This window comes from Chiloscyllium plagiosum, chromosome 40, assembly GCF_004010195.1.
Source record: "Chiloscyllium plagiosum isolate BGI_BamShark_2017 chromosome 40, ASM401019v2, whole genome shotgun sequence".
NCBI classification, from domain to species: Eukaryota; Metazoa; Chordata; class Chondrichthyes; order Orectolobiformes; family Hemiscylliidae; genus Chiloscyllium; species Chiloscyllium plagiosum.
This window is the reverse complement of record NC_057749.1, coordinates 9,558,127-9,570,952: the sequence shown is the minus strand read 5'-3', so window position 1 is coordinate 9,570,952 and position 12,826 is coordinate 9,558,127. Positions and strand designations below refer to the sequence as shown.

Below are 12,826 nucleotides of genomic sequence, written 5' to 3'. Positions count from 1 at the left end.
TCTGAGTCACATGTAGACCAGACCAGGTAAGGATGGCAGATTTCCTTCCCTAAAAGACATTAGCGAACCAGATGGTTTTTTTTCCCCAAACAGTTGACAATCATTACTCTCTTAATTTCAGATTTTTATTAAATTCAAATTCCACCATCTGCTGCAATGGGATTTGAACATGGGTCCCTGGAAGATGGCCTGAGTCTCTGGGTTCAGAGCCCAGCAATGATACCATGAGGTTATCACCTCTCCTTAGGTAATGGGTATCAACAGGCATCTCCTCAGTAGACAGTGACATAATGGTAGTATCACTGGACTAATGATCCAAAGACCCAGGCTAAAGCTCTGGGACGTAGGTTCAGAACACACCATGGTGGCTGGAGGCATTTAAGTTCAATAAATGAAAATGTGAAATGTAATGGTGACCAAGAAAACTATTCAATGTACAATCCATCTGGTTCACTAATGAGCTTTGTCAAGGAAACCTACTATCCTTACTTGTTCTGGACGACATTGACTCCAGAACCACAGCAATATAGTTAACTCTTTTTGTGAAGAAAAACTTTCTCATTAACCTAATTTTCTAACCAACTCACTCACAGATGTTGTGACACACCTCTGGAGCAGGTGGGACTTGAACCTGGACCTCTTGGTCTGGGTTAGGATGCTACCACTGCACCATGTTAACTCTCAACTGCCCTGTGAAATGACCAAACATGCCATTTAGTTCAGTTAGGAATGAACAATAAAGTGCGGGCCTTGCTAGTGACACACAAGCTCCATAAAAGAGTAGAGGGTTTATGATCAAACTCATACAGTTTGAATTATCCACAAGGAATGTGGATGTGTCCATCACCCTGCCACCCTCCTCTCTAACCTTAGTGTTGAGAGCCTAAGAATTCTGCAGCTTCAACCCAAGTGCAGCAAATTCAACGTGGCAGTTGGTGGGGAGAAGGTTTTTTCCACTTGGTCTGGGGTATAGTCCTCCAGACAGCCTTCACAGGAAATAGCTGCTTACGATGTTGCTACAATCTTGCTTTCTCCCTGTTTCCTCAGGATGTGGGGAGAGAGAGATCAACTTCAAACAGCAGTGATAAGATGGTGTCACTGGCACTCAGTACTTGCTGAATGGTGACTTGGGTCTTCCTGAAACACTTTAATAACCACAAACTGTGGGGAGGCAACGGCTTTGTAGTGTTATCACTCGGCTCTTAATCCCAGAGATTCTGGGGAACCTCCATTTAAATCCAACCATCTCCAGAAAAAACAAAAGTCCAGAGTGAAAAGTCTCATGACGATCATGAAGCCATTGTTGATCTGGTTTGCTAATACCCTTTAGGAAGGAAACCGTCATCCCTACCTGGTCTGGCCTACATGTAACTCGAGACCAACTCAATGTGGTTGATTCTAAGGGATGTGCATTCAATACTGGTCCAGCCAGCAACACAAATCCTATGAATGAATTTTCAAAAAACATGTTTGACTCTGCTCCAGTGAAGAAATATTTTTATTCATCTTAGCCATGCACTGTCTATCTTCATTTTGCAGTACAGTTTCACAGGAGACCCATTTATCAGTCATCCTCATAAATCAGCCTATCACAACGCCAGGGACCCGTGAGCGATTCCAGAGTTTGTACAAACTCCACACAGACAGTCACCAATCTCCCTGTGTCTGCATGGGTTTTCTCCCAAAGTCCAAAGATGAGCAGGTTGGGTAGATTGGCCATGCTAAATTGCCCAGAGTGTCCAGGGATGTGTAATCAGAGTACAGAAGCTGGGATGTCTTGTTGCAGCTGTACAAGACATTGGTGAGGCCACATTTGGAGTACTGCATGCAGTTCCTGTCGCCCTACTATAGAAAGGATATTACTAAACTAGAAAGAGTGTAGAAAAGATTTACTCGGATGGTGCCTGGACTAGACGGTTTGAGTAATAAGGCTGGATAGGCTGGACATTTTGCTCTGGAGCGTAGGAGGCTGAGGGGTGACCTTATAGAGGTCTATAAAATCAAGAGGGATGTGGATAAAGTTGATAGCCAACAGCTTTTCCTCATGGTGGGGAAGTTTAAAACTAAAGGGCATAGGCTTAAGGTGAGATGGGAGAGATACAAAAGGGTCAATGTTTTCACACAGAGGGTGGTGAGTGCCTGGAACAGGCTGTCAGAGGTAGTGGTGGAGGCGAGTACAATTTTGACGTTTAAGAAGGATTTAGACAGGTACATGGATGTGATATAGACCAAACACAGGCAAAATAGAACTAATTTAATTGTGAGAACTGGACGGCATGGGCAAGTTGAGCCTAAGGGCCTGTTGCCATGCTAAAGGTGACTCTGTCTCTGATAGATGGAGCAGTTTCTTTAAAACAAAGCACTTGTGAAACTTTCCTGAATTCTGCACCCACAGTATCTGGTGTTGCTGCTATGGAAAGCAACCATACCTTTTTGTTTGGACAGTTTTGACATCAATTTTGCACAACAGTGAGATCAAGATTAAATTCCGCACTATTCTGTTTGAGCAAGAAAAATAAAACTTGCATTTCATCCAGTACCTCTCACAGCCACACAATGTCCCAACATCTTTACAAGCAAGAAAGTCATTTTTTGACATGTAATCATCATTGTAACATAGGAAATGTGGCATCCACCTGCATTAACATTCACTCTCTCTACTCACCCATGCACGGTGGCAACAGTATGTACCATCTACAAGATGCATTGCAGTAATTCACCAAGGGTCCTCCCACAGCACCCTCCAAACCTGTAGCTTCTACAGCACAGAAGGACAAGGGCAGCAGATACAGGAGAAAACATTACCTTGACATTTCTTTCTAAGATCCTCACCATCCTGTCTTTGAAATATATCACTGATCAGTGTCACTGTGTCAAAGTCCTGGAACTCCCTCCTTAACTGTACTAGGTGTCTACCTACAGCATGTGGACTGCAGTGGTTCAAGAAGGCAGCTCACCACATTCCCAAGGGCAGGTAGGGACGGACAATAGCTGCTGGCCCAGCCAGAGTGCTCACCACTCATGAAAGAATGTATTGACAAACATGATTGAAAACACTATATGCACAGAAAGGTTCCACAGATATTGTTAACAACCATATCATCTGTTCTCTAGACACTTTGATTCAGGGATCTGTTCATGAAAAAGAAATTATAGAGTGTTGTGAACACAGCCCAGTTCATCACAGAAACCCAGCCCTCCTTCCATTGACTCCATCTATACATCCCGCTGCCTCATGAAAGCAAACAATATAATCAAAGACCCCTCCCAACCCAGGTTATACTCTCTTCCATCAGGCAGAAAATACAAAAGTTTGATAACATGTATTAACAGATTCAAGAAGAGCTTCCTCCCTGCTGTTATCAGAATGGATCTCTCATATATTAGAGTTGATCTTTCTCCGCAACTTCTCTTTAGCTGTAAATTATATTCTCTATTCCATTCTATTACCCTGATGTACTTCAGCAAGGTATGATTTGCCTGGATAGCATGCAAAACAATACTTTTCACTGCAAATGATGGAATCAACATGCAGCATATTAATCTTTGTTTCTCTACTTTCAGGAAGAAATGTTGCAAGGGTTACAGATTTGTCCTTGGTCGATGCATTCCTGAAGGTACGCTCTGCACTATTCACTGAGCTACACTGAAACTCCCTCAGCTGCAACATGACTTGTCAATTTTTATACTGTATGTCCTGACTGATGAAGGCAAGCGTGACATATGCCTTCTTGTGGAGGTGCCGGTGTTGGACTGGGGTGGACAAACTTAAAAATCAGACAACACCAGGTTATCGTCAAACAGGTTTATTTGGAAGCACTAGTTTTTGGAGCGCTGCTCCTTCAACAGGTGGCTGTGGAGCAGGATTGTAAGACATAGAATTTATAGCAAAAGATTACAGTGTCATGCAACTGAAACAATATATTGAACAAACCTAGATTGCTGTTAAGTCTTTCATCTTTCAGAATGGGTTGCAGGTTTTGTTTCATTAACATGCAAGTATGTAAAATATGCCTTCTTGACCACCTTATCCACTTGTATTGCCACTTACTACTGTATCCACTGGTAATCCTCCTCACTACCTGCAACTCCTCCAATCTTTGGCTCATCCACAAATTTACTAGGGTGGTGATCCACATTCTCCTCCATTTGTATATATTACAAACAACAGGGGTCCCAGCACTGATCCCTGTGGAAAACCACTGGTCATAGATCTCCAGTCAATAAAACACCCTTCCACTGCTACGCTCTGTCTTCTGTGACTAATCCAGTTCTATTCCCATCTTACCAGCTCACCAAAGATCCCAAATGACTTTACCTTTCATATCAGCCTGCCATGAGGGATCTTGTCAAAGGCATGGCTAAAGTCCATGTAGACAGCATCTACTGCTCCCATCACTCCCCATTGTCATTTCCTCAAAAAAACTTAATCAAATTTGTGAGACACGACCTTCCCCACACAAAGCCATGCCACTTATCCCTAATAAGTCCATATTTTTCCAACTATGAATATATCCTATTCCTAAGAATCTTCTCCAATAATTTCCCTACCACTGATGAAGGGGCTCACTGGATTCATTTCCCAGATTTTCCCTGTTGCCCTAATTAAACAAAGGAACAATGTTGGCTATTTTGCGGTTTTCTGGGACCTCTCCTGTGACTTTCGGATACAAAGATTTCGAACAAGGTCCCAGCAATCTCCTTTCCTGCCTCCCTCAGCATTGTGGGATAGATCCCATCAGGTCTAGGGGACTAGTCTACCTTAATGCTTTTTAAATACTCAACGCTACTTCCTTATTTATATTGACATCACCCAGAATATCAACATACCCCTCCCAAGACTCGCCATCCACCATGTCTTTCTCTTTGGTGAATACAGATGCAAAGTATTTGTTAAAGAGCTCACCCATTTCCTCCAGCTCCACGCATAAATTCCCTCCTTTTGTCCTTGAGTGGACCAACCCTTTCCCTCACTACCCTCTTGCTCCTTATGTGCGTGTAAAACACCTTGGGATTTTCCTTCATTCTGTTTGTCAAAGACATTTTAAGACCCCTCTTAGCCCTCCTAATTCCTTGTTTGAGTTCTTTCCTGCTACCTTTGTATTCATCGAGGGCTCTATCTGTCTTCAAAACAGCCAGTTGAAATTAGGCAAGATCTTAAAGGATGCGGAAATCCAAGAAATTGCACAGAACATTATCTGCATTACAGAGCTGAGGAACAGATCATTTGGCCCAACTGACCTGTACTAATGTCTATGTACCCTCGGACCTCCTCACATGCCCCTTCCTCTCACCCTATCACCTTGTTCTTCTATTCCTCTCTCTCCTTCATATTTATTTGGCTTCCTCTTAGATTAACCTCAAAAGTCATATAACACCAGGTTAAAGACCAACAGGTTTATTTGAAATCTGTTTATGACTTCAGATAAACCTGTTGGACTATAATCAGGTGTCATGTGACTTCTGATTTTGTCCACCCTAGTCCAACATCGGTGCCTCCACATTTAGATTAAGCCCACACTGGCAACCAGTCAATGTAAATCATTATTGTGACTTTTAAACCATGTACATGTTCAAGGTTCAAGTACTAGTGATGCAGCAGCAAACACTGGCTATAAAGGTAATAATTATGTGGAGGATTTTAACAATTGGTGGAAACTTTTCAACCTGCATCACACTCCTGACTAGTTACTGAAGTCAATAATAAAAGTAATTTCTCCTTGTGATGCAGTATTAAGTATTAAATATTTGAATAATCCTGAACTTTCACTCACTTGCTACTTTTACCTTCCTTCCAAGCCTGGCCTCTTCATTCTCTTGCTGCTACACTGTTCAAATGGAACTGGAGAACATCATCTCATTAATCTGTTACTCTACAAACAAAAGGAATCTGTTCCAGCCTTTTTGGAATTACCTGGGAGCTTGGGGCAACCTGTAGTTCTCCTTTGCTTTCTCCATGGCAATGTCTCACCCAATCAGGGTTGAGTTGTCAACAAATTTATTTTCTCTTACAGCACAGACTGTGGTGATTGTTTGAAATTTGGTATTCTTGGTGACTGTCCTGATAAGAATCAAAACATAATATCAAGGAGAAGGAGTCAGCCATTCAGCCCCTCTAGCCTGCTCCATCATTCAATACGATTATGGCTGATCTCATCTCGGACTCAACTCCACTCCCCTGCCCACTTCCCACAGCCCTTCACCCCATTACTCATGAAAAACCTGCCTATCACCTCCTTCTATTTACTCAATGTACCCAGTACCCACTCAACCCTGTGGGAGTGAATTCCACAGGTTCACTACCCTTTGGGAGAAGTAATTTCTCATCATATTTGTTCTACCCTGTATCCTAAAACTATAACCTCTTATTCCAGATTGCTCGACATGAGAAAACGCTCCTTCTGCATCTCCTTTATCAATCCCCATCAGTATCTTATACATTTCAGTCATATTTCTTATTATTCCTCTAAACTCCAGAAAATATTGGTCTAAATTGCTCAATCTCAAACCTCTCATCTTTGGAATCGATCTAGTGACCCTCCCCCAAACTGCCTTTAGGACAACTACATTGTCCTTAAGTGGAGCAGAATTGTACATAATACTTCAGCTGCTGTCTCACTAAAGCCTAGTACAGTTGCAGCAACATTTTCTTATTTTAATACTCTATTCCTTTAGCAATAAATGCCACAATTCCACTTGCCTCCGTTATTACTGCTGTGCTTGCATACTAGTTTTCTATGATTCATTAACAAGGATACCCAGATCCCTCTGCACCAAAGCACTCAGAGGTTTCCCTTCATTTCAATTACAAGTTGCCTTTTTATTCCTTTGATCAAATGGGTTACCTCACACTTATCCAAATTAGAATTCAACGGTCAAATTTTAGCCATTCACCTGACTTTATTGAGAGCCAGGTGAAAAGTTTTGACAATGTTTCTCTCTCTTCAGCCAGGTTATTTTTTTTTATTCAAAAAGTGTATTTGTCAAAACTTTCTAATAATTGACAACACATGGATATCTTTTATGAAGAAACTGTTCAATTCTTTTCTTCTTGCAGTGAATTCCAGTTAAAATTGGAAGATTAAATGTTGCTGTGCCAGATGTTTAAAACACTGGGCTATTTGTTGTGATATTTATAGTTCACTAAAAGGATCAAGTTTTCTATCGTAGACTTGATTCAAAACTTCTTCAGCTTTTTAATGAGACACTTGTTTTCACATCTGATGACTTCCAGACAATATTTTCACTCTGCATCACTGGCTTCAAAGTTATTTTGAAAGTTGGAAAACAATTTTCTCATGCGTTGGAATGATCCTTGTCAGATGCCTTTCATGACATTGGAAAATCAGATTGATCCAATCCAAATTCCATTGGTCCCTACTCTCAGATAGAACAGTCCCCAATGCTCATTCTGAAAGGCCATGCAGTTTTATTTTTCTGTCAGGCAGGAGGTGCATACAATGGCGACTGTCAGGCAGCAGGTCAGCACTTGACGGGAGTGTAAGTATGGAACACCATTTTCCTAAACAACACACAAGGCTGGAGGTCAACTGAAACTATCAAAGTGATTTGTATGAAATGTTAAGGGATCAAGGTGAAGAAACAGGGTTGAGATACAGAACAACCAGGATTGTATTGGATGGTGCAACAGCCTTGTACCCCATTGGCTTGTTAACACATTGGTTTGTTCTGCAGCTCCCATGCTGGTCTCCAATGCAACTAACCAAATCATTGGCCAAGGACATTGACATGTAAACTGAAAGGGAGGAACCTTCCATGAGTTGTTGTCAGTCAAGTGGTACTTAATAAAATCATAAGAGATTAGGGAATGGAATTTGATGCTGCTCCTTCTTTGAACAGGGTACAGCTGACTTTGGGCAGTTCTTTGCAAATTGATGTCGATTGTATCAAAGATCAGAAATCATGCAAAACTTGGCGTGAATGATATTCAAAAAATTAGGTGATAATACTTTTCTAAAATGCACCAAGGGATTGACACAATAGGCAAAATTTATCTGTGAAAATTGCAGACATTTCAAAGAATTGTATACTGCTGTGTTTAATACGCCTAAAGGAGAAGACTGCGTAGTTGGAGATAAAATGGCATTGTCCACAGCACTGCCGACTGAGGCATTAGGCTGTGGGTTAATGTCCCACTCCAGAAACCTCAGCACAAATATCATAATGGACCCTCCAGTGGAGTGATGTTTTGTTGGATGCATTACCTTTTGGATAACACAGTACATCACAGTTCCATCTGCACTTTTTAAAGGAGAGTGTGACTACGTTTCAAAAGGTACATTGACTCACTTTGGGATGTCCTGAGGATGTGAATGGTGCTATATTAGTGCAAATTTGTTTTGATCTATTTTATCTGGAGGGTGCATAAACTTAACATGAGAGTGAGAGTTTTGAGGGGTGTCATCAGGAAAAATTTTACACTCACTGGATGGGTTATTTTTTTATATGATACCAGGGCATTGGATATTGTGCAACAAAGTGGGTCAGTGGAATTAAGATAATGAACGGCTATGATCCAATTAAACTGAATAATAGGCGTGAGAGCATGGAACACCTCGTGTTCTTGTGCAATTATACAAAAGATACAAAGAGATTCTTTACACAAAAGATAGAGAGGGGTTGAAGTGAACATTGGCCCCTTCAGAGATTGAGGCGGAGAAATAATATTGGGAAACAACGAAATGGCAGAGGTGTTGAAGAAACACTTTGCATCAGTCTTCAAAAAAAGGACACGAGTAATGTTTCAGACACAGAAAGCAACCAAAAAGCGGCAGAGGAAATGCGTATCACTGGAGAAAAAGTATTTGGGAAACTAAAGCAGAAATTGCTGGAATAACTCAGCAGTTCTGGCAGCATCTATGGAGAGAAATCAGAGTTAACGTTTCAGTTCCAGTGACCCTTCCTCAGACCTGATATGGCTAAAGACTAATACGAATCAGACCACAAGTTGGCGGAGCAACACTTCATCTTCCACCTGGGCAGCCTACAGCCTGGAGGACTCAATGTTGAGTTCTCCAACTTCAAATAATCTCTCCTCCCATCCCTCAATTCCCTTTCCACCCCTTCCATTCCTCCAACTGACCCTTCCTTTCAGCTTCCAATCAGATGCTTTCCTCCCAGTGATCAATCAGGTCGTACCCTCTACTTGTGCTAACCTATCCCTACCTCCCCACTCTGCCCCCTCCACACCAAAAATCCTCCCCCACCCTCACCTTTATCTGCAGCCCCTCCTTACACCCAATCCTAGTCCTGAAGAAGGGTTACACCCGAAACATTGACTTCTCCACCTCCTGATGCTTCCTGGCTTGCTGTGTTCTTCCAGCCTCCTGCTTGTCCGCCAATGACTGATAGATCCCTGGACCTAATGTTATGCACCCCAGAATATTAAAGGAAATAGCTACAGTGAAAGTGGATGCAGTGGTAGTAATCTTCCAAGTGTCCTTAGATTTGGATCCTGCAATCCAAAGCCAGGTGAATTGGCCATGCTAAATTGTCCATAGCGTTAGATGCATTAGTCAGGGGTAAATATTGGGTAGGGGAAATGGGTCTGGGTGGGTAACTCTTTGGAGGGTCGGTGTGGACTTGTGGGGCCTAAGGGCCTGTTTCCATACTGTGAGGATTCTAATTTGGAGATTCTGGAAATGTTCTAGAGAATTAAAAAAACGCCCATGTAACGCCCTTATTCAAAAAAGGAGAAACGTAAAAACAGGTAACTATAGGCCAGTTAGCTCAACATCAGTCATTAGAAACATGTTAGAGTATTTATACAGGATGGTGATGGGAGAACATTCAAAATACTAATATGATCAAACAGAGTCAGCATGAAGGGGATATCAAGTCTGTAAAACCTACAATTCTTCAACGAGATAAGAGGCAGGGTACGTAACAGATTTGGAATTCCAAAAGACATTCGATAAAAGTCTGCTATTTAATGAGACAAAAGGCCATGGTGCTGGCGGCTGTGTATAAAAAGGGACGGAGGATTGGCTAACTAATATATGACAGAGTTGGGATGAGGGGTACATTTTCGTGATGGCAAACTGAAACTAGTGGAGTGTCATAGGGATTAGTGCTTGGGTCATAATTGTTTACAATATATATTAATGACTTGTATGAGAGAAATGAATGTATGGTCAGCAAGTTGCGAATGACACAAAAATAGGTGGGAGCTTAAGTGGTGAGGATTACACAGAGCAATATAGACAAGGTAACATACAGGATTCTTAAGGTGCTTGACATTATAGATGCTGAGAGATTGTTTTCTCTTGTGGAAAACACCTGGACCAGGGAACATAATCTCAGAATAAGGGGTCACCAATTTAGGACATAGATGGGAAGGAATCTCTTCTTTCAACGAGTAGTGAACCTATGGAATTCTTTACAGCAGAGGGCTGTAGAGGCTGGGACGTTAAGCATATTATGGCTGAGGTAGATATTTAATCTGTAAGGAAATCAAGGGCTATAAGAAAAAGGTAGGAGAGTGGATTGAGGATGATCAGATCAACATGATCTCATTGACTGGCAGAGCAGATTTGATGGGCTGAGTGGCCTACTTCTGCTCCTACACTACCGTATTAAGATCCTATTCACTATCTCACTACGCCTAGTCATTTGTGGGAACTTGCTTCGTGCAAAGCAAGGAACTATTGACTTTTGACAATCAAAGCACTACACTGGGTTTTATATTGTACTAGCTGACCAGCCGCACCCAGCAAGCCAGAGGGTAAGGTCGCAGTTTGTTTGTGAGGGTTGAGGGACTGTGATGTGAGTGGACAGTACAGCATTTTTTTTCCCATTTGGTCCAAACCTTTTACCAGTCCAAAGATGTGCAGGTTAGGTGCACTGGCTATGAGAAATGCAGTGATAGGGTGGGCTGGGTCTGAGTGGGATGCACTTCGGAGGGTTGTTGTGGACTCAATAGGCCGAATGGCCTGCTTCCACACTGTAGGGATTCTATGAGCACATTTCAAAAGGATATGGCTTTGGTGCATCCCTGAGGTAGCCAAAGGCACTACATGAATTCAGGTTTCACTTTCTGGCAAGTTGAACAGCCATAGTGCCATCTAGTTTTGAATCACTAGGTGGGGCTGTTCCCTGTAGTCACTGACATTGAGATGAACACGGTATTCCCCGACTTGTCATGTTGTTACTGCAGGGATAAACCACTGGAACAGACAAATAATCACTTTCAATATCATAGGTTGATACTGGACACAAGTTCTGTGTCAGGGCAACTTATGTGGGTACCAGGGCAAAATGAAAAGATGTGCAACTGGAAATGAAATGATCACTACCCCGAAACTGCATCTGGACATCCCCTTGTGTGGGAAAACTAGGTGGCACCATCTGAAGAAACAAAGATCGTTCGGTTAAGACAAAGATGAGGTGAAATATTTCCTCTCACCAGCTTGCAGTTCTATGGAACACCTGGTGACAGAGAAGTGGAGGCATGTCATCGGATGTTTTTATGGCCAAAGTAGCTACATTCTTGATGATCCAGTGAGTCAAAAATAGGTCGCAATGTGTAGTCAGAGCAGCCTTCTAGAATGGTGTACAGGCACAAGGGGCCGAATGGCCTGCTACTGCTTTTCATGCCAATGCAGAATCGGGTGTGCAATGAATACTGAAAACACATCACTCTTTAGTGTTGTCTTGCTCTCTCTCAGAGTCCAGCAACCAGACATATAAATATATATACATATGTACATTTCATACTCGCACGCATGGACACACACACACACCCAAGGTGGACTGACCTGACAGCGTATTGTCACCCAATATCGCTGAGCAACTGCCACAGAATAGGACGCCAAGCACAGAATCCAGAACCTACAGTAGCAGGGAGATGACAGAAAGAACTCGCATTTCCACAACACCTTCATGAACTCTGGATGACCCAAAGAGCTTTGCAACCCACAAAGTATTTTTGAAATGTGTACAGCTCGCTCTCATACATAATAAAGACTACAGTCATAGAGTTATACAGCATGGAAACACACCCTTCGGACCAACTCATCCATGCTGACCAAATATCATTGATCTAGTCACATTTTCCAGCACTTGACCCATATCCCTCCAAACCTTTCCTATTCATATATCCATCCAGATACCTTTTAAATGTTGTAATTGTACCAGCCTCCACCACTTCCTCTGTCAGCTCATTCGATACACGCACCACCCTCTGCCCAAAAAGTCATCCCTTAGGTCCTTTCTAAATCTTTCCCCTCTCACCTGAAACCTATGCCCTCTAGTTTTGGACTCCCCAACCCTGGGGGAAAGGCCTTGCCTATTCACCTTACCCATGCCCCCTCATGATTTTATAAACCTCTATAAGGTCATCCCTGCAACATTCCAGCGATGTTTTAATAATGTTGGTTGAGGGGGTAAATATTGGGTGGGACTCTGGGGAAAACTCCCTTCTTGCTGAAATGGTAAAGTGACGATTTTCCTGCTCCTCGGATGCTGCCTGACCTGCTATGCTTTTCCAGCACCTCTCTAATCTTGACTCTGATCTTCAGCATCTGCAGTACCCACTTTCACCATCATGCAAGAGCAAGCAGCTGGACGTCACAGTCGAAAGAAAGGACAACGGAGAACTACAAACCTGCGTATACAGAAAACCGACAAACACTGACCAAATACTTAACTACACCAGCAACCATCCCAACACACACAAACAAAGCTGTATCAGAACACTATTCCAACGAGCCACATCACACTGCAGCACAGACGAACTTCGGAAAACAGAGCAGAGCCACATATACAACGTATTCAAGAAGAACGGATACTCAAAAAATACAGTCCG

General features: G+C 42.4%; 1 protein-coding gene across 2 annotated transcripts in view; it reads left to right on the top strand.

Moving 5' to 3' along the window:
* The window catches only part of LOC122542489 (collagen and calcium-binding EGF domain-containing protein 1-like), a 158,159-nt gene that overhangs the window by 89,866 nt on the left and 55,467 nt on the right, over window positions 1-12,826 (top strand). For both annotated transcript variants that reach the window (XM_043680264.1, XM_043680263.1), the window contains one exon: window positions 3,565-3,617. In XM_043680264.1, the coding sequence (XP_043536199.1) occupies window positions 3,565-3,617 (53 nt within the window). The remainder of the gene's footprint in view (window positions 1-3,564; window positions 3,618-12,826) is intronic.